The sequence below is a fragment of the Moschus berezovskii genome, chromosome 9, assembly GCF_049115385.1.
Source record: "Moschus berezovskii isolate FMDL1 chromosome 9, NW_MosBer_1.0, whole genome shotgun sequence".
Taxonomy (NCBI): Eukaryota; Metazoa; Chordata; class Mammalia; order Artiodactyla; family Moschidae; genus Moschus; species Moschus berezovskii.
In genome coordinates this window covers 94,637,524-94,664,450 of record NC_142468.1, presented here as the reverse complement: position 1 = coordinate 94,664,450, position 26,927 = coordinate 94,637,524, and the positions used below count along the sequence as shown (strand labels likewise).

Genomic DNA, 26,927 nt, shown 5'->3' with positions numbered 1-26,927 from the left:
GCCCTTAAATAACCAGATGCTATCAATATGTGTTCACACATACATATGTTAATGATCCTTTAATAACTTGTCTTTGGAATGATTCTGTCCTACCTTTGCTGCTGCAGCCCTCCTGTCCTTTGCATCACTGAATTCATACGTCTGGAAGTACCCAATATGCACTGTAACAGACAGATGGACAGATCAATGGGCCACAGCGGCAAAGGCCAGATAGACAGACTTGATAAAAATTAAAATCAAAGTATATACAGGAGAGGGAGGAACCAGAAAACATACCTACATTCTATAGTAAAATACCTAAACTTCATATCTGCAACTCTCCCATACACATACTAAATAAACTATTCTTGACTTCCATATTATTCCCTTTCAAGTAGAAATAGTACCATTGCCAAAGGCAAAATAATCAGTATTTTTAATACCATCAGCAGTTATAGATACAGCAGGTATTTCTGTAACCACGCCACAGAATTTCTTCAAATAGAGGTTGCTCTTTAACATACAAAAAGCTATCACATCCAGACTTTCTATGAAATATTAAAATGGCAATTATTACACACAAAAATTTCTACTGTAGTGCCAAGACCTGTGTAACTCAAGTTTATTAGTGGGAATCATTGAATGAAAGTAATATTTCAGCATTTTATTATCATATATTTTCATGACTATGTAAAAATGTTTGCTCACACCACACATCTAGATTACTTGGGTGACTTAAAACAACGTGTTAGTGCCATTTAGGCCAATTTCTAAGATCTGTAAAACACTTATACACAAAACTATCAACAGCATTTTTTAAAGCGATGTGGAGTTTTCCTGTTACCTCAAATCCATACACCATAAAATTCAAAGTATGTGATTCAGTGGTTTTGATTACATTCAGAGTTGTGACTGTGTTAACCATCAATTTTAGAACATTTCATCACCCCCAAAACAAACCCCATACTCACTAGCAGTCACTCCCTGTTCTCCTCTTTCCCCTCCAGCCTCTATTTTTTGTCTCCAAGGACTTGCCTATTCTGGACACTTCATACAAAATGGGATCATACAGTATGATGAGTCCTATGCAACTGGTTTACTTCATCATTTAGTTTTACTTATCTAGGAAGATCAACAAGCTGAGAGCTTGCCATGAACATCAAATAAGCCAGCTTTAGTGGGGGAATGGAAAGGAACTATAATTCAGAAAGTTAAATGCAGGCTGCTTAAAGCTTCAACTACATTATAATAGATGAGGAAAGGGAATTGATTAAAATTATATAATTGATACAAAGTCACAGAGCTGATAAAATGTAAAAAAAAAAAAAAGCTGGAACTAAGTTCTATACAATGTCAAAGTCTTAACCACTAAACTATTCGGTCTCCTAATAAAATAATTCAATTCTCACTGATGCTACCTCATAATACCTGAATACCTCTCCTACCTCTCCATTCCTGCTTTGATAATCTCATCATGTATATCTTGCCCAGATTATAATACATTTCTCATTACTCTCCCTGCTTCCTAATGTCATCCTGTTCTCATTTACTCCCTATACTGCCAACAAAGTGGTTCTTTCTCAACACTAATCCTATATTAAGAGTTTACAGTTGTTTCAACTGGCCCCATCTCATTTAGCACTATGCTAAAACCTCTCACAAAATGCATAACCTGTCTAGCTCCAGCTCTAACCACACTACTTCCCAATCCTTATGGTACATTCAACAATCCAGACCATTAACAGCTTCTACCTTTTGTACATTCTATTGCTCTTCCTCCTCTGTCTGGAACTCCATCTCCAATCCCATCTGCCTAAGTAAGTTACTATTCATTTTTCAAAATCCAGTTTCAGCCCCACTTCAACCAAGAAGTGGGTACTTTCTTGGTGGGTACTTTGTCAGTACTTTCCAGAAAATAGCACTAAACATTCCTTTTTGATTCTTGTAATTCTACTGCTGGACATGTCACTGTATTATAATTTATTTATACAAACCACCTTAAAGAACTGTCCAATATCTGTAGTCCCCCAGAACAGTGTAGCTAAGAAAATATTAGGTAAAAATCAATCAAGTACTCAATTTATATACTATTCTCAATTAAACTGAAGCATTATTTTCAAAATCCATTAATCTCAGAAATTCATGAAATAATCATATTTAGGATCTTAAAAGGAGGATAAAAATCAGGTTAGGAGAACTGCAGGGGTTCTACTTTTAAAAGAAAAGTACTAAGAATAAGGACAATAATAGTAGTGACTAGCTCTGAGGGAGGGAATCAGGTAGTTAAGATATTAAGGCGGGAAATTTTCATTTTATCTTTTGAACTTTTTGAATTTTGAGCCAAGAAAATATATGCACAAACCAAAAAATCAAAGTCTAATCCTTAAAAATCATAACAACGGTCTCAGAATACTAAAGCTGTTTAAAAAACTTTTTTTTTCATCAGAGGCTACAAGTTCAGTCATATTGGCCCCAGTATGCAACTTATTTCTGTATTTTGCATTGGTTACACAGAATGAAGAACCCTGATTAACAAAGATAAGAAATTTCCATCACAATTTCATAATAGTCTTCACTTAAACTGATTCAGAAGTGTAAAAAAAGGCAATGCTGCTGCTGCTGCTGCTGCTAAGTCACTTCAGTCGCCCCATAGACGGAAGCCCACCAGGCTCCCCCATCAGAGTCAACCAGTTAATACTGTCCAGCAACTGCTTTTATTTATATAAATGCAGAGTCAGAGGAAACACTGTAGTAGTTGTTATTTAGTTGCTAAGTCGTGTCTAACTTTTGAGACCTCATGGACTGCAGCCCACCAGATTCCTCTGTCCATGGGATTTTCCAGGCAAGAATACTGGAGTGGGTTGCCATTTCCTTCTCCAGGAGATTTTCCTGACTCAGCGATCGAACCCACGTCTCCTACATTGGCAGGAGGATTCTTTACCAGTGAGCCACCAAGAAAGGCCATATTTTGTTTAAACAAGAGTTGAAATATCCAGACACTTTCCCAAAATACCTGATGCTAGTTGAAAATGAATGGCAGTGAGATTCTCCAAGAGATTTCTAATTAGCAAAATGTGTATAATTTTGAAGAATTGTCTATTCTTTGCTGGAAGACAGTCACTGAACAGGTCAAAATGCAAACTGATGTCTCTGTTCTAAACCTAAGTATGGCTGCTTCATTTTTCTGAATGAGTCTGGCTGTCAGCAAATCTTAAAGCTTCTTTTCCCTTAAAGGCAAGAATATATAACATCAACAGTGACTATTAATAAAAGAGTAACATCAGGATGAGTTAGCTATTCACTTGTTATGCAAAACTTGCCAATGTCTGCAATGAGGGTATGAAGAAACATCTGCTTCTGCTTTGCCTGGCATTTATTTAACGGAACAGGATGCGTAAGTGCTGCAGCAGTATCCTACTTTCTGTAACTTTGAGCAGACACAGACAGGTCTGAATCCAAAATACCAGTTCATAATAATCTTTAACAATCCATAGTTGAAAAGACAACCCTCAGAATGGGAGAAAATAATAGCAAATGAAACAACTGACAAAGGATTAATTCCCAAAATATATAAGCAGCTCATACAACTCAATACCAGAAAAACAAACAACCCAATTAAAAAGTGGGAAAAAGATCTAAACAGACATTTCTCCAAAGAAGACATACAGATGGCTAACAAACACATGAAAAGATGCTCAACATCGCTCATTATCAGAGAAATGCAAATCAAAACTACAATAAGACATCACCTCACACTGGTCAGAAGGGCCTCATCAAAAAGTCTACAAACAATAAATGCTGGAGTGCGTGTGGAGAAAAGGGAATGCTCTTGCACTGTTGGTGGGAATGTAAATTTATACAGCCACTGTGGAAGATGGTATGGAGATTCCTTAAAAAACTAGGAATAAAACCACCATATGACCCAGCAATCCCACTCCTAGGCATATACCCTGAGGAAACCAAATCTGAAAACGACTCATGCATCCCACTGTTCACTGCAGTACTCTTTACAATAGCTATAACATGGAAGCAACCTGGACATCCATTGACAGATGAATGGATAAAGAAGTTGTGGTACATATACGCAATGGAATATTCCTCAGTCATAAAAGGGAATACAACTGAATCAGTTCTAATGAGGTGGATGAACCCTGAATCTATTATACAGAGTGAAGTCAGCAAGAGAAATATAAATATCATATTCTAATGCAGATATATGGAATCTAGAAAAATGGTACTGAAGAATTTATTTACAGGGCAGCAATGGAGAAACAGACTAGAGAACAGACTTACAGACGTGGGGAGAGGAGAGGAGAGGGTGAGATGTATGCAAAGAGTAACATGGAAACTTACATTACTGTATGTAAAATAGATAGCCAACAGGAATTGGCTGTGTGGCTCAGGAAACTCAAACAGGGGCTCTGTATCAACCTAGAGGGGTGGGATGGGGAGGGAGACGGGAGGGGGTTCAAAACGGAGGGAATATATGTAGGCCTATGGCTGATTCATGCTGAGGTTTGACAGAAAACAGTAAAATTCTGTAAAGCATTTATCCTTCAATTAAAACATAATTTTTTTAACAAGTGAAACAGAAGCTTTATTCTAGATTCTGTACACACACAAAAATGTTAGCCTAGATATAGTTTAATGCATTGGTAATCTCCAATACGTTAAATAACTCTTTAAAAATTACAGAAAGGCTATCATGAGGAAGGGTTAGAATCAGGTAAGTTCAAGAAAAAAGCTACAAAGAAACAGATATTAACATATGGAAAAACTCAAAATCAGAGCTGTTCAAATATGAAATGCTTACTTCTAGAGCAGCTGTGGGGGTTTAAGTCATGGCAGACATTTAAAAATACGCTCAGGGATCACTTAACAGGAAGACAGTACACTTAGTAAGTTGCTGGCCAGCATAACCTTTAAGATCTTTTTCATTCTTATTAATATTACTTTACGTGAATCAAAAATTGTGTTGACTTTGATATTAAATACTTGACAAGTTTACTGTCATCCTTCATTCTTTAACTACTGTTTATATATTACACTTTCATTCCTAAAGATAACTAGAGGATTTTTGTAAATTTTAAAGTCCTATTCTCACCCTTTCAGCTTTATAGTTAAGTGGAATGCAACATTATAAATCAAGCTACAGATACTCATATATTCCAAGGACCCAGTGTAACTATATTAATGCAATGTGAGTTGAGACGATTATAGTAATACAAAACAAACAAAATGTTTAGGGCCAATGAAATGTAATGATTATATTTAAAAAGTCAGACTGGTAAGTAAAATTATATATACATACACATACATACTTTCTTTTCAAAGGAGTATTACTTTCATATTAAATAACAATGAGGCTCACTCTAAGTTTTTGTTTATAAGACCTGAATACAAGGTTGAAAGATAAAGACATACTTAGATTTGACTTTAAATGGTGCGTTATCAGTAATACGGTCCTCTAAGAACTTCACAGAAGAAACATTTTCTCATTATTGAACAAAATAAGTCACATCAGCTAATATCCCTTTAAATATATGAAGCATTTGTTATCTAGTGCATCCGTAACAATTTCACAGCGCTATTCACCTAGAACCTCTTAATGTTTCTGTCAGGAGAATGCAGACTTTGCGGACTACTGGTCTCAGTTTGTAATTTCATATATAAATCATGAATAAATTTTACATTATACATGTGTGCATTCTGTAACATACATCAAGTAGTAGAATTATTTGATGTTAAAACTTTGTTTTTAATGCTTAAATCGGAATGGAAAGTAGTAAGTGTTATAAATACCAATTTCTGGCTTGAAATTTTCTTGAAGATGGTACATATGTAGGATGCAAAGTTTAAATGGGGTACATAGTAGACTTCTGCCTCTATCCCCACAACGGTTTATTATTTATTTGGATTTATAAGCAAAAGCACTAAAGTCATAAAACAGCCCACTGAATGACTGTACAAGTTAGTCTCCTGGGGCATACAGAGTTGGAGAAAGAAAGGCAGAGCAGATCTGGAGAGACAAACAGAAAATACCCAGCACATAAGACAAGAGCAGTCATATATGTTTTATTTATATTTAATGATGTAAAATACTGAGTTCTGACCCCAACCATGAAAGCCTGGGCAAGCTACTTAATTCCTCTAAGTCTCAGTTTCCTTATCCTTAAAATAGTAAAAATACCATCTACTTCAAAGAACTGTTGAAATAAAAAAATGGAAAATATATTAGAGAATGAGAGATTTAATTCGATGAAGCCAACAGAAGAGAAATGTGAACCATTCAAAAACGAAAAACACAGGGGTAGTACCAAGACTTATTTTTATCAATAATAAAACTCATTCACATTTAATTTTGACACTTCAAATCCATGTTTATTAGCCATGTTCCAGGAAATGTGCGAGTCAATGAGAATACCAAAGTTAACACATTGATCAAGGATTTTCAAAATCTATTAGCAAGAGAATAACAGATTATTTTTAAAATTATAGTATTATATATACAAAATTCTGAGACCCACTCAAAGGGAAAGATTCAAAGATGAAATGATGTTTAAGATGAGTCTTGAAGTATTAATGAGTTTATTAGGGGGAAAGCATTTGAAAGGAAAAAAGACAAAGTCACAAAAATTTCACAGGGACTATTATTTTGTTGTGTCAAGATGAGTGTGAAGAAATGATGGGTAAAGTAGATAGAGGTCAAATTATGAGAAGTCTGATCTATCAGGCCAAGAATCTTTTATCCTAATCTGCATCCTCTGATAACCTAGCTAATGGAACCCTCTAGGCTCAAGAAGCCCTAGGTTTAGTAGGTTCCTCCTAAGCACCATTTCCTATCCCATTCCTACTGCTTATCAAGATTGGTAAAGATACGGTGTACTTTCTCAGGCCATAAACAGACCAAGGATGAACATTTTTGACACTGTCATAAAACTGAACAGGATGACCACTCAGAAAAAAAGGAGACATTCAGCATTTCCTAAAAAATCTGTGGTAACCACACTACACTCATAAGGCCCCATTTTCCATCAATATCACCCTTTTCATTCTTTTAATTTTTCTGATGGTGCCAATGAGAACCTTCTAATAACTTCTAATATCTTCTAGCAAGACTTATCCAAAGGACTACTTTCCTTCTTTACTAAAAACCAGCTAGTGTCTTCAGAAGGCAAGGCTTTCCTTAACCAAGCAGCAAAGAGTGGTCTAACTACAACAAAAGTGAAAACACATCAGGGTTGATTGACCTGGTGTAAAAAAACATCTCAAAAGACAAACTGGTAGGTGTGGGATTTCTGGGTAAAGGCATTACACCAAGATACTCAACTATGAAAACCAGGCCAGAGCAAATCAAGAAATAGGATATAACCGAGATTAAGTGAGAGTTGGACTATGAAGAAAGCTGATCGCCAAAGAGTTGATGCTTTTGAACTGCGGTGTTGGAGAAGACTCTTGAGAGTCCCTTGGACTGCAAGGAGATCCAACCAATCCATTCTAAAGGAGATCAGTCCTGGGTGTTCACTGGAAGGACTGATGCTAAAGCTGAAGCTCCAATACTTTGGCCACCTCATGCGACGAGTTGACTCACTGGAAAAGACTCTGATGCTGGGAGGGATTGGGGGCGGGAGGAGAAGGGGACGACAGAGAATGAGATGGCTGGATGGCATCACCGACTCTGTGGACATGAGTTTGAGTGAACTCCGGGAGTTGGTGATGGACAGGGAGGCCTGGCGTGCTGTGATTCATGGGGTCGCAAAGAGTCGGACACGACTGAGCGACTGTACTGAACTGAACTGAAGCTACACATGGATAAAAGCAGGCATTATGGGTCCTAGTTACTGCCTCTACAGCCAAGGATTTATTTATATGTTTGCCCTTCCTAGACTAGGAGCCCTGGAAAGGAAAGTGTTCTCCAATCATCTTGGTACACCCACTGCCAAAGCACACCAAGGGGAAGCACGTGAACTTAAAAGTTCAGTACAGATTTGGCAGAACATGGTGACAGGAAGATGTATAATATTTTTAGGAATAGTGTTACAAAATCCAAGAGGACCAATTTCAAGATAGACAGGGCCATCAGATCAGATGGAAAGGAAGCTTTGGTCTTTCAGCTTCCTATCTTGAAAGCATTCACACTATTTATCTTTTGTCACCTGAATTTTATACCTAGAAAGGAGCTTTAGAAATCATGTCCAAACCTTTCCTTCTGCGAGGGCAGGTTCAAACTATAAACCAAGTTAGTCTAAGATCACACAGTAATGTAGATGGGTCACTCTAGTCTTAGATAAAGTATGAGTTTTATAAGATAAAAAATATGAATTAAATAGACAAAATAATTATTATGTGAGATGGCTGGATGGCATCACCAACTCGATGAAGGCGAATTTGAGTGAACTCTGGGAGTTGGTGATGGACAGGGAGGCCTGGCGTACTGTGATTCATGGGGTCGCAAAGAGTCGGACACGACTGAGCAACTGAACTGAACTGAAGAGCTTTATATATACACCCAGTTTGGGGCGCTTTCAAGTTCCCTTTTTGTTATTTATTAAGCATAATGTAAAAAAAAAAAATTTTTTTTTAATCTCGTGATCCTGGAACTAATAAAGTGTCATAACCACAGTCCCATATCCTTCCCTTCCTTTTCACATAGTATGTATGGTAGCCAGCCTCCAAGATGGCCCCCAGTGATTTTTGCCCTATGGGATATGTGCAGTTCCCTCCCACAGTGAATAGGTCTGACTGTGTAACCAACTGCTGTTGTTTAGTCACTAAATCACGTTGTGACACTTCTGTGACCCCATGGACTGCAGCCCGCCAGGTTCCTATGTCCATGGGATTTCCAAGGCAGAAACATTGGAGTGAGCTGCCGTTTCTTTCTCTGGGAGATGTTTTGGACCAGGGATTGAACCCAGGGCTCCTGCTTGGCAGGCAGATTCTTTACTACTGAGCCACCCGGGAAGCCCTGTATAACCAACAGGACAAAGGAGAAATCACAAAATAAGGCTAAACCATGAAAACATTTACTCTATCTGTCTTGGTTCCTTGGACTACTTGGTCTAGTTGGAAGTCAGCTAGTTTGTAGCGAGGACACTAAAGTAGTCCAGTGAAGAGGGCCATGTGATAAAGAACTAGTCTCGTACCAACAACTATGTGAGTGAGTCCTCTTGAAAGCAGTTCTTCAACACAAACCAAGCTTTCAGATAAATCCATCCTAGGCTGACAGGACGACTACAACCTAATCAGAGACCCTGACCCAGAATCACCCAGCTAAGCAACCTAAAACTATAATAAATGTTTGCTGTTTTAAACCCCTAGTGCTAGGTAATGTGTTATGCAGCAACAGATAACTAATACAAGAGACATTTAAAATTAGTCAATTAGCCAAAATGAAAGATTCTTTTAGTATGATACAGTTTTCAGCATACAAAGAAAAGTATGAGGATTTGACTCAGTCATAAAGTACAACTAAGGTCTGAAAAAGTTTGGTACAGCAGAAAGAATTTCTATCATAAATCAAAAAGACTTTCAATGTTCTCCACCAGTCTGTAACAGAGAAACTCTGAGATTCCCTGAGAAACTCATTTTTCAGCTTCTCTAACTTCAATTTACTCATCTATATAATGGAGACAATGCTAATAAACTAATAAACATGAATGAAAACACCTAGCATAGTTCATAAATATCAACGATTATTACCACTTCTATGTTTATAAATCTTTCCTTACATAAAAATGAGTAAATTAGATCTTTTTGTCCCTTCTATCCTGTTATTTTCCCAAATCTCAGACATTCCCTTACTCCTATCTTTAAATTGTCATACTTGCTAGCTGGAATTGAAGTTCAAAAGCCCACAGTGTGGCTGTATGCACCCATGGAAAGCATGCTTCAAAAATCTCCAAGACAGATCTAGACTAAGGATATTGACTGATTTTTTTAAAATATTTATTATTCCATTTTCAGGTAGAATATAGTTAAGATGTAAACAACCATCCCCATCCAGAACCAGAAAAGCTGCATAATGTCCCCAAATCATGTCTGAAAACAGCAGAGAGCTGTGAAGGCAAGAAAAACTAGAGAAGTTGGTAATTTTACAACTTCAGTGGTTTTTACCTGGAGGCACTTGAGAATTCTGAGAGCAAAGCGGAATACCGATAATCTACCACAGAGGGGTGCTACCACAGAGGCAGAAAAGTGGTTCCCCCACCCTGAGATGTTCATATCCTAATATTTGGAACCCATGAATTTATAATACATGGCAGAGAGGAATTACTGTTGCAGACATAACTAAAGCTGCTAATTAGCTGCCTTAGAGATTTTCCAGGTCAACCCAATGTAATCAAAGGGTCCTTTTAAAAGAAGGAGGAGGCAAAAGTGGAGAAAAGAACTGAAGATGCTATGCTTTTCTGACTCTGAAGGTTAGAGTTAGGAAGCCGTAAGTCAAGGAATCTAGGCAGCCTCTAGTAAGTGAAACCGTCAAGGGAATAGATTCTCCCTAGGACCTCCAGAAGAACACAGCCTGCCAACTCCTTGATTTTAGCTCAGTGAGATTCACTTTGAACTTCTGACTTTCTCAACTGTAAATAATGAATTTCTGTTGTTCAGAGTCACTAACTTTGTATTAACTTATTACAACAACAAAAGGAAACTGAGACTTGAAGGGGTATCTCAATGAGTAGAAGAATGGCTGGTCTTCTACCCAGAACATTTACTGAATCCTGGGATCACACAGGGCCAAGACTAAAAATCTAGAGCCTCTGAAACACAGATTGGTGCTTCCAGCAGTCTGGGAAGGAAATAAAGTTTAGGAGCCCTTAGGAGAGGGATTGCTGAAAAAACATCAGTTCTTAGTTGAAGGAAAAAAAAAAAAGCCTACGGCAGCTAAGAGACAGACTAGAACTGAACGGGGCTAGAACTCAACCTTACTGGATTGAGACAGCCACTCACCACTCTCACTGTCAAGCAGAAGGAAAAATAAAAATCCTCTCTGGAGGAATCCATCATCATTCAGAATTTCTAAATACTTTATACAGAGGTACTGGCATGTAATCAAAATATGTCAAATGACAAAAACATGTGACTGAAAACAAATTAGTACGTAGAGACTAACAGATAATTCAGATGTTGGGAGTTAGCTAACAACTTTTAGTAATAAATTCTTAATATGCTGGAGAAAATAATGCAGAAGATGTAACACAAATGAAAAAGAAAAATATCACTAGAAATCAGCATCAGTAAAAAAGAATTAAATGGAAACTCCAGAATATAGTACCTGAAATAATTGAGGGGTGTTTAATAGCAAATCAGACAAACGAGAAGACAGATGTAGAGACTCAGACAACAGATCAATAGAAATCAATCAAATTGAAACACAGAGAAAAAAGGATATAAGATACACAAAAGAGCATCGAACACATATGGAACGTAATAAAAAGCTCTAATATATGTGCAACTGGAGGAAACGGGATAAAGGCAAAACTAAGAATTTCCAAAACCCGTAAGACATGACCCCCAAAGATTCAAAAGGATCTGAAAACACAAAGCAAAATAAAGAAAACCACAACTAGACAAAGTCAAAAATATTACAAACACCCAGATTAAAAGGTTCCTTAGCTTCCTCCTACTACCACAAACAATAGAAGCCAGAAAACAATGGAATCTTTAAAGTGCTGAAAGAAAACTACCAACCTAGAATTATATACATAGCAAAATATTAAAGAATGGGGGTAAAATACAAATGTTTACTAAGTGACCACTATGTGTCAGGTGGGCTTCCCAGGTGGCAGAGTGGTAAAGACCCCGCCTGCCAATGCAAGAGATATAAGCAACGCAGGTTCGATCCCTGTTATAACATGTTGTTTTGTTTAAAAAAAAAAAAAAAAGTCTCACAAAGATACGTAGAGTTGGAAAAAGCAGAACTTTTATAGCCTTTTCAGATAACTGTGGATATTTTTTTATATTACACCAAAACTCAAAAGGTGGTAGTTTCTTAAAGGCTAGCTGTAAAATAGAATCTGAAATCGTATCAAAGAACTTTTCTTACTCTTGTCATATTAAAACCCAATGGTCTATCTTGTACTTTGAATGGATAATTTACCAATGTATGATTGTGAAATATCACAACTGGTCACTGGAAAATCAGTCATTTGAAAAATACTGGTTCATTATGTTAAAAGCATATGTTCCAAATGTTGATATATTATAAAGGATCTCATCACCAGGATATTGTCACTCAGTCGCACAGTGGCAGATATGTTTTCCAAAATTCTAATTTGCACTTAAAAACTTTAAATATTTATCATTGGCAACAAATACTATAAGCAGTTTTTTAAAAATAACAGGTGCATTTGGAGAAATAGTTACCATATGTTTATTTGCCATTTGTCTGAATAATCAGCTTGTCATTTTTTCCAAGTAATATTGATGTTCCATCAAGCAGCTTGTTCAGTTCAGAAACCAATCAAACGCACAAGTTTTTCTTCAAGACAACCTCTGTACTTGAGTATGCAGAAGTGCCACATAAGACGTGTGTACTTAAGAACTGTGTACTTAAGGGATAAGATAATAATAGCAGTAATTTTTACTGCTTCACCCAGGACAATAAGTGAAATCAACATTTTTTCATGAATGTGTAGCAGTGAAAAATAAAATGACTAGTACTAGTATAATTAGTGCCTCTGACCTGATCTGTGCTAAGGTTCCCATGGTTTTATGTAACCATCCATTGCTTCTGCACTATCAGTACAAATCCCAGCATATTAACAGACAGATAACGTCCCAAAAAGTTTTCCTCTTATGGACCATACTTTGAAAAGTACTGCATTAGAGTGACTCAGTTATTTTTAATGTAACTCTCAGTTCTTATAAAGTGCCAAAGAACTATATGCAAATAAGAAAGTTAAATCTAAAAGAGTTGCTGTATATTCCGAGGCTTTAAAAAGCTTGCATTCTTGGAATTCAAACACTTTTTTCTTGTCACCTTACACTACTACTGAAGCATTATCTGGAAACATAAAATAATTTATTAGTGCCAGAAGAAAATCGTGTCCGGCTCTCTTTGGTTTACAGATAAGGAAACCAGGAAACAAGGGACAAACTTCAAAGAACATGTATCCACTGAGTTTCTACTACGTCAAAGACCATTAGTGTGACATACGCTATGGATGAAGACTCGGCTCTTACCTTCAAAACCCTCACAGCCAGCTGGTGACTTAGGTATTGGGATGGCCATATTAACAGCCTCCTGTATTATCCATCGGAGAAGGCAATGGCAAGCCACTCCAGTACTCTTGCCTAGAAAATCCCATGGATGGAGGAGCCTAGTAGGCTGCAGTCCGTGGGGTCGCTGAGGGTCGGACACGACTGAGCGACTTCACTTTCACTTTTCACTTTCACACATTGGAGAAGGAAATGGCAACCCACTCCAGTGTTCTCGCCTGGAGAATCCCAGGGACGGGGGACCCTGGTGGGCTTCCGTCTATGGGGTCACACAGAGTCGGACACGACTGAAGTGACGCAGCAGCAGCAGCAGTATTATCCATATAAAGGGCTATGCAAACACAGGTAAAAGCAGTGATGGTAGGGAAGAGAGACCTGGTAAGAGATATGTAATATCTGAGCAGGGTATGAGTAGAAGGATATCAGGCAGTTAAAAAGAGAAAGAAGACTTCCCTGGTGGTATAGTGGATAAGAATCTGCCCGCCGATGCAATATAGGAGACCCAGGTTCGATCCCTGGGTCAGGAAAATCCCCTGAAGGAGGGCATGGCAAACCACCCCGGTATTCTTGCCGGAAGAATCCCGTGGAGAGAGGAGCCTGGTAGGCTACAGTCCACAGGGTCACAAAAAGCTGGACATGACTGAGCAACTGAACAGCAACAGCAGCAAATGCAGGGGACATGGGTTCTATATCCAGTCTGGGAAGATTTCTCATGCCTTGGGGCAACTAAGCCCCTGTGCCGTAACTACTGAGTCATCACTCTACAGCCCTCAAGCCACAACTACTGGGCCTGCATGTTGCAACTACTGAAGCCCCTGCACCTAAAGCCTGTGAAACAAGAGAAGTCACTGCAATGAGAAGCCCATGCATGGCAACAAACAGTAGCCCCTACTCATCACAACTACTGAAAGCAACGAAGACCCAGCGCAACAAAAAATAAAACATAATTTTTTTAAAAAGAGAGAGAGCAACCACAAAAAGAGGGATCAGCATGAACAAAAACAGGAAAACACAAATGTGCATTTATATAGTAAGAAATTACAAGTAGTGCAATTGGAAATGGTGGGAAAATTAGAAACAACAGCAAATAAGAATGAAAAAATTACCAGAAATCAAGGTGAGGAAGCCACGAACACTATATTAAACCAGCTAGGCTATACGTATAATAGAAAATGTGTGTTTCCAATTTAGTTATTTAGGAATAACAAATTTCAGAGTAACTTGATCAGGGCTAATTTGATACAGGAAATGCTGAGGCAAAAAAGAATCATTGACTTTCAAATTCCAAGAATAGCTAATTAGTAAATCAATCAAAGGAAGAACAGCATTAAGGAGAAAAGCCAATAAATTTGTTTTTAAATGGGTTTCAGAGATCTGTCCAAAATGTCACAAATTTCAATGAGTCCACATAAGAGGTTTTTACTTGGTAAGAAAATCAGAAAATACTTCTCAGTCTCTAGCATATACTTAATCCCTAAAAAACTGTACAACTGTGACTGAGAAAGGATATAATATGTAATTGGAATCAGTTAATATTTGAATTAGAAGTATGACAGTTTCAAAGCAGATACCAAAGCAAGTCTGGGGAGAAGTGTCTGGGATTATAGCTATTCTTAGCATTGTCTAAACAAATGTCTTAGTAATAAGGAAATGTTACCTAATACTTCATTATCTGCTGTACTTTTTGCCAAAATGTATTAAGTGTATAAGGTCACTTGCGACACTTCTTTTAAATGGGACATAAGAAAAAGGGAAAAATGCTATCCAGCAAGTTTACATTAAGGAAAAAAAATTACATGAAAAAGCTCCCAATACAGTATTTGACCTTAATACTAGTATTCTCATTTTTAAAAATGAGAAAAAGTAGGGCCTCTGGAAAGTTAATCTGCCAGAGCAGATGCTAGCTCAATAAGATCCTTTAAAACTGCCTTCTAAGATACCAAACTTACCCATTAACTTAATTCAAACACAAGCTGACATCTACCACACAGCAAGATTAAGAAATGAGATATTATTCAAGATGGTTGGATGGCATCTCTGAGTCAATGGACATGAGTTTGAGCAAGCTCCAGGAGATGGTGAAGGACAGGGAAGCCTGCCGTGCTGCAGTCCATGGGCTTGCAAAGAATCTGAGCAACTGAAAACAGTTTTGTTGGACTGTTTTCCGTTGTTTTTGTATCTTCTCACTTATCTGATTAAACCTATTCTTTGGCTCAAGTTTTTCCAGACAAAACAGTGTGGGTAGGGAAGGACCACAGTAGGGTCCAGCTCCATTCAGAAACTTAAAATACATGATTGTAGAAATCTACTGACACTATAAAACATGTCCATTCTTTTGGAACTGAAGATCCAACACTGGCCCACATTTTAATTAGCTTGGGCAGTTTTGATTTACTTTGTTTCAAACACAGTAGGCTTTTTTAAACACTGAAAATAAAATAAGGCAAGGACTGCCACTACCATCCCATGGGTCCCAAAGGATTCAGTGATCCCAGGTTAGAAGCAGCCTCGGATTACAGATTATTTTCTCACCTAGTAAGTGATCATCAAATGTCAGTCTAACCACTCATTCTTCTATTTATCTCATCAGTTAAAGGGAATAATTAATCTATTTGTAAGGTTACATAGTAACCAAAGGTTACTGATATCAGTATCAACCTGATATTGATATAGTATCAATATTAAAACTGTATAAACAGCCAAGATCTTAACAAAGTTACGGAGAAGGCAATGGTAAGCCACTCTAGTACTCTTGCCTAGAAAATCCCATGGATGGAGGAGCCTGGTAGGTTGCAGTCCATGGGATCGCTATGAGTCGGACATGACTGAGCGACTTCACTTTCACTTTTCACTTTCACACATTGGAGAAGGAAATGGCAACCCACTCCAGTGTTCTTGCCTGGAGAATCCCAGGGACAGGGGAGCCTGGTGGGCTGCTATGGGGTCACACAGAGTCGGACATGACTGAAGTGACTTAGCAGCAGCAGTAACAAAGTTATGGGCCTGCGATATTATACCTAAGACAAGCAATGTATAATTGAAAATTAGAGAAGTAGACAACATGCATAATCAAAGATACCGGTTCACTGTCATAGAAGAGACAAAGAAAAGAGGATTGATAAACTTCAAGAAAAACCTTCATGCTTACAAACAAAAACTGTTAAGAAAACAACAAGACTTCCCTGGTGGTCCAGTGGTTTAAGAATCTGCTTGCCAATGCAGGGCAGATTCCATATGCCACCTGGCAACTAAGTTGCTTGTACCCTAGAGCCTGAGTTCTCCAACAAGGGATGCCACCGCAATGAGAAGCTCCTGCATTGCAACTAGAGAAAGTCTGAGAGCAGCAGAAACAAAAACTGTTAAGAAAACAACAAGACTTCCCTGGTGGTCCAGTGGTTTAAGAATCTGCTTGCCAATGCAGGGCAGATTCCATATGCCACCTGGCAACTAAGTTGCTTGTACCCTAGAGCCTGAGTTCTCCAACAAGGGATGCCACCGCAATGAGAAGCTCCTGCATTGCAACTAGAGAAAGTCTGAGAGCAGCAGTGAAGACCCAGTGCAGCAAAAAATAAATTTAAAAAAATTTTTTTAAAGGAAACAACTAAAAATATCAAAGGGCCACCCTAGGAACAATGGACCAAAGTATAAACAGTTTAATTCCTTTTTTTTTTTTTTTTTTTTCAAAAATCAACAGTTAGAATGAGCTATATCACAAACTAGTTTATTGTCACTTACTCATAATTAAGCAGACCAGAATGTTACAAAGAGAGGATTATTAAAGACACTGGACAAGAACAATGACTTTGCTTTCAACCCTGGCTGTGCATTAAAATAAACCAGGGAAAACTTCTGTTTAATGATAATGCCTGGTCCAAACTCCTAGAAATTCATTTGCTTAGCCTTAGGTTATGAGTCCCAATATTTTTTTCTAAAACCTCAAGTAAAGAAGTCTGAATGAGTAAACTGCATCAGTATCAATACATTGATTATGATACTGTACACTAGTTCTGCAAGATATCATCATAGAAAAATCAGTAAAGGGTATAGGGGATGTCTCTGCATTATTTCTTGCAACAGCATTTGACTCTACAATTATCTCAAAATTTAAAATGTGATTAAAAAATTCCCAGGTGATTCCACTATGTGGCTAGTTTAAAAAAAAAAAACCAACAGACTGGAGAATCTCAGATTCCTGCCAGTTATTATAATTCCAAGAAGCTGAAAACTATTCTTTCAATCTCAGCCACTGAAGGTAATTAGGAATACTTATCGTTTAAAGATATAATACTTTGCAAAGCCAAACACAAATAATTTACGGTTATTCTAAAATAAAAAATCCAAATTACTGTACACTCCCATTAGTATATAAATTGACTGGATAGATAAGTATTATACTATAGTTCTCATTCACCTCTTAACTGAGCCAGATTGTATGTATCATAGTAAGCAGCCTCTAAAATGGCCCCCAGAATCTATCTCATCTTCATACTGCTGTGTAATCCCTTCCTCTTTAGTTTCTCACTTAAAACAGGTAGAGTATGGCAAAGTGACAGGATGTCATTTCTGAGATGGTGTTACAAGAGGGTGGCTTCCATCTGGGGGGTTCTCTATCAGAAACCCCCTGCCCAAAAGAAAGAAGCTACTGTGTTGTAAGCCACTTTTCAGTGAAACCCACATGGCAGGGAACTGGCCAAAAAACAGACAGTGAAAAATCCTGAGGCTTCCCAAGAGTCACATGAGTGAGCTCGCAAAGGGATCTTCCTCTAGTCAAACCTTGATAACTGCAAACTAGCCAGTATGTTGAGTTGCAGCCTTATAAGAGACCCTGAAACAGAGGCACCCAACTAAGCTGAAGTCAGAATCATGACCCACAGAAAGTGTGAGATAATAAATGTTTTTAAACCACTAAGTTTTGAGGAAAATACAGGGCTAAAAATTATACACAGAGCTGCCACAGGACAAACCCACAAGAAAGTAATCTGATCTGATGACTTCTATCTTTGTTCAGAGTATCAAACCTCCCAGCTTTTACAACATTATCACTTATAATTAACAAACTGTTTTACCTGAGGTGACCTCACCATCACTGGGACACAACTTCCTCAATCTTATTTCAATTTCTTAGAATGGCTTCCTATCCGTCTCTTCTATCCCCCTAAATCCTAGACATCTTCCAGATAAAACTCACAGATCTCTTCCATGAATACCTATTACAATCCATTCAGCACTGATCTAACAGCTTTAAAAGTAGAAATTCAGAGAACTCCTTAAGAGTAAGTCTCATATTTTCTTCAACATTCTGTACAGTACTGAGCAATTGCATTTACAGTATTCAATTCCTTGTATCCCTTCCAGTGTATCAAATAAACTTTCTCAACTATTTTTATTTTTAAAACATAAAAATAAAAAACCTGGGGGGTGAGAAAGGGTGGAAGGAAACTCAAATGTTCCAACCTAGAATATGAGATTGTCACTGGTTTGGCTTGCATGTTTGAAATAAATGAGTATAGACCACTCTAATCTACAGAATAACACTAATGATAACAAATCCCCTCCATGATTATCCTAGTAATTGTTATTTGGAGGCTCTCTCTAGCTAGCTCTCTCTCCTAGTAATTGTTCAGGCTCTCAAAATTTTCCTTTTATTAGTTTCTTAAACAATTTGCCTTCCATCATTAATCCACTCTGTAGTAATTCATCACTAGTCATTACACATGGAGAAACACTGCTGTTAAATCTCAACTAGACCAGTAGTTCTCAAACTTGAGCTTGCATCAGCATCACCTGGAATGCTTGTTAAAACAGACTGCTGGATCCCACCCCCATAGTTCCTGATTCATGACTAATGCTATAAGTGATTCAAAAAGAACATAACTTAAAACTAACTCAAGGAGATCAGCTGGGGGGGGGGGGGGTGTAGTTCAAGAAGAATAAACTACACCAAACACCGCAATGGCTTCAACACACACACACACACACACAAAATCCCCCCCCAACCCAGTTTTATCTTGATATGCCCACTTGAGTTCAATTTCACTGAAACAAGGAGGACCGCCAACTCACTGAGGTTTTTTTAAAAGGATATTAGAAAAATTAAGCATTAATGTAAAAAAGACCAATCAAGTAGTTCAACAGTCCTGTTAAAACTTCCCAGATCAAACAAAAAGCGGGGGGCAGACAAAAACTGAAGGTTTTGTGACGTAAAAATTAACTTGCCAGTTAGGAAAACCAGTGGCTAGAACTGATTCCTGAACCAATACACAATACACTGGACTATATCACCTCTAATTTATGCATGAAACCTCAGTTAAGAAGTACCTCAAATATTTTAAATAAAAAATGGGAAAAATATTAAAGATTCATATCAACAGCCAACAGAAAATGTGTTGTCTTTTAAAACAGGTTATTAGAAATAATAAATCTTCTAATAGCAAGAAGCCCACCCACTTTTCTTTTGCTTCCTCTCTGATCACTAACATCCAACAGTTCCATGTGCCTCTTCCTCAGCATATCCTTATTCCTAAGGGTTACTTGCCCTTCTTACTCATTCTCCCTGAGTGAGTCAAAATCATGACACTGGGTGAACTATGAACATTCCAGTCGTTCAGAACTATCACTGGACTGGCTAAAAATGTAAGATGCTTAGGCTCCAATTTAGACTTGACTAACGGATAACAATCTCTGGGAACTGAGCCCAAGAATCTCTATGTTCCCCACCTCTATATGCTTCTTAGGCAAGAACCATGTCCCCTTAGTGACCAGCACACACACAAGGCACAATCAACATTTGCTAAAGAATGCTGTGGAAACAAAAAACAGCAAATTTAAACATCCTTGAATTCCAGAGTTATGTAGTGTTAGTTTAATAAATTACTTAGATATTTAGACAACTACATTAGTTAACCATTGTAATATTATTAGCCATCTTAATATTAACAATGCTAGTTAAATATAGCCGGGTAAATAAAGGACTTTAAGCACTTCTCTACCCTTAAGATATGTTACAGAAAACCCCTGATCTTAAAGTTCAAAAGGTAAGTAGCCACAAAGATTTTAAATAAAAGATCAAATTAAACAAACAAAAGTTACAGAGAGCCAGAAAACCAAGAGCTTTCTAAAAGAAAAAGTGTTAACTTGATTGAAGACTAGAACCAACCAGCAGATATCTACAAATAACAGTATTAATCTGTTGTTGCCCAGAAAAAGTAATCAAATTCCCCCAGGGAAGAATCAATTAACTTGGCAAACTTTTTTACATTCAATCTTCTTCTCCTGCACATTTATTTTCAAATTCACTAACATACGTGATTCATACTGAAAAGTAGTACCAGGAAGAAGGGGATTTAAATTTTTCAGAATTAACAGTAAGCTCCCCGATGTGAACTAAGTTAATAAAACAACGGTTTTTAACTTACTTAAAACTTACTGAATACTAAACCAACATTAGATTTAACTGAAAAACCTGTACAACTGATGTTTAAAGGCTCTATAAATATAAACTGGTCTCATAAATCAATAAAAGATAAACATCCCAAAAGGGGGTAAAGTGAGCAAAAGCAAAGGGCAATTTACAAAAGAAATACAAATGCCCAAAAAACTCTTTATAAACTCAACCTCATTAGTTTAAAAAGAAAAAAGAAATTTAAAAAATGACCAATCAAGGACCATGGAGGGAAAACTAGTAGAACCTTGCTGAAAGCAGTGTGCTAACATTTATTAAATGGTTGAAAATAAGCAAATGTTTGGCTCAGCAATTTATCCTAACAAAATAAAACATCCAGACACTTATCTGTAAGAATATTCCTAGTGAGGTTTATAAAAGATGAAAAATAGACAATAAAAAGGAAGACCAATAATAACAGACTGACTAAATTAGTTTAGATCTGTAATTGTGTAAGCACTTGAAAAATAGTTACTTATTGACAGGAGAAAGTTGTTGACCTTCCCTCTGTTTTTGCAACCTGCTTTTTTTGTACTGAAAACATAAAAAGAACTTAGTTTTATTCTGTAATTATCTCTTTTTTTTAACATGCACAGCTCATCCACAGATCTGGAACGACTATTACAGTTCAGATTCTGGTGTATCTCTCTCAGTAGCAGGCAAAATAATTATCTTTTTTTTCCCCTCACCTCATCAGTTTTTTTCTTACAATGTAATGTGTTACCTGTATAACTTAAGTTTAAATTTATTAAGATACATAATCTATAACATAACGAAACCCTAGTTTAGTGCATTATTTGCCCAGTGTACACCATTTCGAGAAGGAAGATCTGGGGTAAATCCTATCCTTTGATCTACTGATCTTTCTAAATACAAACTTTTAACAAAGGAAAAGATAGTAATTTCAGCAGTCCTAGTTAAGGGCACCCTTAACAAGTAGTAAACTAGGAAAAAAAGAGTTGTTTCAAAAATCCAGCATGAAAACATGGTTAGAGTAGGACACCTAAAAAAATTCTCCAGTAATTTGTAGTTCTTAGTTCAGTTTATCCATGTTTATTCCTCTTCCTCTAAACTAACAAAGAAAAAATGATGTCACATGCATTAGCTACATCTCTGTTCCAGAAGTGACATAAAGAATTTGTAGGGTTTGGCCTCAGTGATTGAGGACACACCTAAGAGCTGAAAAGGCTGAATGAGATTTAACTACATGAAAACATACTACAAGTTAAAAAAAAAAAGTCTACATTTAGTGACCTAAGAACTTCAGTATTGTATCTGTAGATCAGAAAGAGCTATAAAACTTATCTTCCTTCTACAACCCTTCAATTTCCTCTTCAGACTACATTATCTATACGAAAGTTTGAGATTTCCACTGTTTAGTAATAGCACTAAGTATCACAGCTTTTTTTTTAACTATTTAAAACACTGTCTTCAAACAGTCCTAAATAGATGGTTTCATTTTCAAAAGAGTTTTTTTTACTAAATACTGTAAAAAATTTATTAATAAAAAGAATCTATTAATCATGCAAGCTCAACAAGCACGCAGTGACATACTGCTTATTTACCAGTGAATACAATCAACCAATTTTAGGAGGGGAAAAATAAAATCACGTACGAGAAGGCAATCGTAACCTGCTGCTCACCTATAGTTTTCTTCCATGAAACTAGTGTTTTCTAAGGGCTATATTGAATCAAGACTCCATTTTTATTCTGCAGTCGTACCCCTGACCCCCTCATTTTTCTCCAAATAAACTGAAACTTTTGATTTTCTAAAGCTCAAAACGCAAAATATGACCCACAAGATTAGATGAGATGTGGTTATCAATTTAAACCGAGTCCTACTTACCGACAATTAAATAGAAATTATCAGAGAAAGGAGTCCAGAAGCAGAAAGTCTCTAACTTGCTAACTCACAATAAGAGTCTTGTTCAATATTACACAATAACACTGCGCTTTGCTGTTGTCTGAGCTGCATAGGCTGGGTATGCAAGTTGCAGCAACTATGCCAACAGCTATGCTACAACTGAGAAGAGTAGCAGTTAGAACCCAAACGAACAACAAACATTTAAAAAGATACAAATAGAAGCCTCACCATTAGAAAAGAAAATCCATCAGCATCTCTTCCAAGAAATAGTTCCCTTCCCCCACTTTTAAGTAGGCACTTAAGACTGCCAAGCAGATCCATTTCTTTATTAACTGGTGCCCACTTGGGGCAACTGTACACCAAGCAAGCCCTCAGGCCTACTCTAACCCCTTCCAAAAGTGCTCAAGTGAGACTGAAAGCCGGGGAAGCCGTCTTAGGGGCCCAGATCTTCGTCACCTCCCATCCCGCCCCGCCCCTGTAAGCTCTCCTGAGGCCAGAGGAAGGACACCGGGCCCAGGGACCCGCAGCAATTGCCCGCAAGAGAAGTCTGAGCCGGCCTGAGGCCTCCGCCATAGCAGGACCTGGAAAGCACCGCCCCTAGCGCACCTCCCTCCCTACACCCGGCGAATGTCTGCTCTATCCCCAGCAGAAGAGAAGACAGGGTCGGGAGGCACCAGGCTAGGCTGCGCACCAGGCCCTGGCCTGCCCCTCGGGGCCGCGCGGACCGCCCGAATCCGCTCCCGGGTCCGGCTCGGTCAAGCTGGCGCGGGGGCCACACTCACCTGGATGACCTCGTTGACCTCCCGGATACATTCCACCATGTGTTGCAGAATCTGCTCGGCCGTGAGCACCTCGTAGCGGTAATCCTCCTCCTGCTCATGCCCCGGCCCGCCGCCGCCGCCACTACCGCCGCCGCCACCTCCGGGCCCCAGAGCGCTGCCGCCGCCGCCGCCCGTCTCCCCGCACAGCAGTCCGTCCCGCTCCCCGCCGACGCCCAGCCCCGGCTCCACCAGCTCCACCTCGCCCAGATCCAGGTTATCATCGTCCGGCTCATCGTCGTCCTCGTCCTCCTCCTCCTCGGCGCCGCTGTCCTCCTCGCTGCACTCTTCGTCCTCGTCGAACTCGTAGTTGTAGCCCTCGTCCGAGTCCATGGCGCGACGCGCGGAGGCCCGGCGGACGCTGGCCCTGAGGCGGGGAGAGGGCGGGGACGCCGAGGCCCCGGCTCTCGCTCCGGCTCCGGCTGATGTCCGGACGCAGGCCTGGCTCCGGCCCCGCGGGCCGCGGCTCCTCCCCGGGCGCGGCGGTTGGCGGTTGGCGGCTAGCGGCGGCGGGGAGGGCGCGGAGGAGGGAGGGAGGGAGCGAGGGGGCCGCTCGCCGCCCGCCTCAGTCAGACGCGGCTCCGCTCAGGCCTCCGAGAGAAAACAGTCCCCAGCGCCACCTCCACGGCCGCTGCTACCGCTACTGAGCCAACAAAGGGGCGTGCGTCACCGCGTCGCGCTGCGTCCTTGCGTCACTGCTCTTGACGTCATCGCGCCCCGCCCCGCCGCCCCTGCGTGGAGTGCGGGGAGACCCCACGGCCTCGGTTTGCCCTGGGAGCGCGGCGCCGCGGGAATCGCGGGATGGGTTCGGCCTGTGGTCGGTGTTTGGGCCCTCAGCAGCGAACAGAGTACTGGAGGAGCCTGTGGCCTTTGGTCGCCGAGAGCGAGAGGGGGCCTGGTCCGCTCAGGTGGTGGATTTTTCCGCAGGCCATGAAGATCCAGCCCCCCGCGCAATCCTTTGGGGAAGGCGGCCTTCCCCCAGGGCCAGAGAGACCCTTGCCGCCGGCCCGGGACTGATTCCAGGAATACCTCGGCTGTTGAGCTACTGTTCCTCTAGCCTAGGCTACTCAGTGGAGTCTGTTTTATGCAGAACCTCTAAGCTGTGTTGCTGGTGAACCCCGTTTTAAGTAATTAGATTGTGTACTCTCCGGACGTGCTGTGAGTTTTAAGTTGCCTACAGTGACGTCATTTAAAAGAAGCGTTTCCTGAACTTAGGTTATCAAGTACTTTATTCAAGGCACTAAACTGTGAAAGTCATGCCTTGCCTTAATTTTGTACTGTGTAAGATCTTTACATACATATTTCTTTTTTTTTGTTTGTTTGTTTTTTTTTACATACATATTTCTTACCTTCATGGAGCAACAGTACCCATTTTATACCTGAGCCTGAAAGGGAAAGAGACTTGAGGAAGACCATGGAACATTTGTTCTATGTTTTAGCACCTGCTGTTGCTAAGTCACTTCAGTCGTGTCCGACTTTGTGTGACCCCATAGATGGAAGCCCACCAGGCTCCCCTAGGTGACCTTAAATAGCAATCACAAAAATAAAATGCATAATATGGATTACATGCTGCATTATATATAAAATAGGTTATAAGATAATACAATGCAGACAATAACAGAAATATATACAGGGACCAAATAAAGCAGAGAGATAATGCCTGTCTCCTATCTGGAAATGTGTTGTATGAGCTGAGTGTTGCTAGATGGCCAGAAGTTTAACAGAGAAAGTAGGGAAGATTATCTAGCCTGAGAAAATAACAAAAGTGAGAGCACAGTAGACATAAAATAGTTTAGTTTGGGGAGCTTAAAATGCAAGGAGGGTAAATGACAAAATACAAGCAAGTTGTGAACAAGACAGGAAGAGTATTTTATGCCATTCTAGTAGACGTAAATCTTTGTAGATAGGACAGAAAAGCCAGAGAAATATTCTGAAGGAAGAAGAGGCACGAGAAAACTTCCTCTTGGGATAACTTGAAGGATTGGCCAGACTGGAAAATTTTTAAAGTCTGAATCCCTAATTTACTGATTAATCTTACCTTTCAACATGCAGTTTCCCTTTGGAATCTGATTTTGAAAAGTGAAAAATACCTTTATAATGGAAATAAGGCTTATTAATGTGTCCATCTTGTAAAGTTTTTAATAATAAGATTTCTTAAAATAATCCAAGGATTTGCAAATTAAAACTTAACATTTTGTGTCTTGGTCCTGTCTTGTTTTTATTTTAGCAGTTCTAGGTAGTTGCCACACCTGGAGCAACCTAAGTATACTAGCAAGCCTTCTCTCCACCCCAACCTGTTCTTACACACCTACAGAGAAAATTCGGCAAGGCTTGACCATACCCTAAACTCCTTTACCCATCTTTCTTTTCATCCACTCCTATCTTGACTGAACCCTACCATCCATATCCTCCCCTTTGATATGGAGCAGCTGACTACTACTGGAGAAATTTGCATGATCACATGCGTTCTGTTATTAAATTCCAATCACCTACCACACCTGATGCCTCAACACCGCCCAGCAGCTCTGTTAAATTTTTCTAAATTGTTCTGCCACTCTAGGCAACTCTTTGAAATCTTCACCAGTTTTTTTCAAATCCCCAACCCTGCCCTTCCAAATCTGCTCAAAGTACATAACTTTACATCATAGAAATTTGAAATCATAAGGACCTCTGTGACTGAAGCATACTGAGCAAAAATCGAATGTTTAAGGATGAAGTCAGGACAAATCAAAGTAGAGGGCCAGTAGGACCTTGCAGGGCATCTTGAGAAGTTTACGTTATTACAATGGAAATCATTAAAGGATTTTAAACAGAAGAATGAAATAATATGCTCTCTTTTAAAAAAATAACAGTGCTTTTTGGAGAATAGACTATGAAAGCAGAGACCAATTAGGAGGTCATCTCAGAAGTCGAGGTGAATAATGGTAACAGCTTAGACTAGAGTTGTGACAGTGGTGCTAAGTGGTCAGAGTCATGTGTAATTTGAAAGTGGAGCCAACAGACTTGTTGATGGCCTGACTGTGAGGCTGATAAAGGATGAGGATGCCTCCTAAATTTGGGGTTTGAGCAACTGGGTGGATGGTGGTGTTTACTGAAACGAGTTAAAAATGATTTGCTTGTTAGACATTGAGGTAGAGATACTGAGAAGGCAGTTCCACATGCTAATATACAAGACTGAAGGTCAAGAGAAGGTAGGGCTAGATAGAATTTCACCAGTGTTTATGTCAACAATGTTGAGAAGCAGCATAGGAAGGAACAGAGCAGAATTTACCTCTGCCCCTGCAGTTCTTGTCTGTAACTTTGAACAAATTACTGAACCTCTCTGAGCTTCACTTTGAAGTGAAGTTAGTCACTCTGTCCTGTCCTACTCTGCAATCCCATGGTCTGTAGTCTGCCAAGAACCTCTGTCCGTGGAATTCTCCAGGTGAGAATACTGGAGTGTGTTGCCATTTCCTTTTCCAGGGGATCTTCCTGACCCAGTGACTGAACCCACGTCTTCTACATTATAGGCAGAGTCTTTACCATCTGAGCCTCCACGGAAGCCCAAGCTTCACTTTGGAGGATAATTCCCTATTCTCATAGAATTATTTGGGAGTATCAAATGGAA

The 26,927-nt window shown here is 39.2% G+C and overlaps 1 protein-coding gene and 1 pseudogene across 3 annotated transcripts in view; one reads left to right on the top strand and one right to left on the bottom strand.

Moving 5' to 3' along the window:
* ARIH1 (ariadne RBR E3 ubiquitin protein ligase 1) overlaps nucleotides 1–23,745 on the bottom strand; it is a 106,895-nt gene extending 83,150 nt beyond the window's left edge. For 2 of the 3 annotated variants that reach the window (XM_055437118.2, XM_055437119.2), the window contains exon 1: nucleotides 23,285–23,745. In XM_055437118.2, coding sequence (XP_055293093.1) covers nucleotides 23,285–23,653 — 369 coding nt within the window. In that variant the 5' untranslated portion in view covers nucleotides 23,654–23,745. Of the gene's footprint in view, nucleotides 1–93; nucleotides 162–23,284 lie in introns of all 3 variants that reach the window. The other variant, XM_055437120.2, reaches the window with a different exon arrangement.
* On the top strand, nucleotides 23,630–25,476 carry LOC148776619 (uncharacterized; annotated as a pseudogene).
* The last annotated feature ends 1,451 nt before the right edge of the window (nucleotides 25,477–26,927 follow it).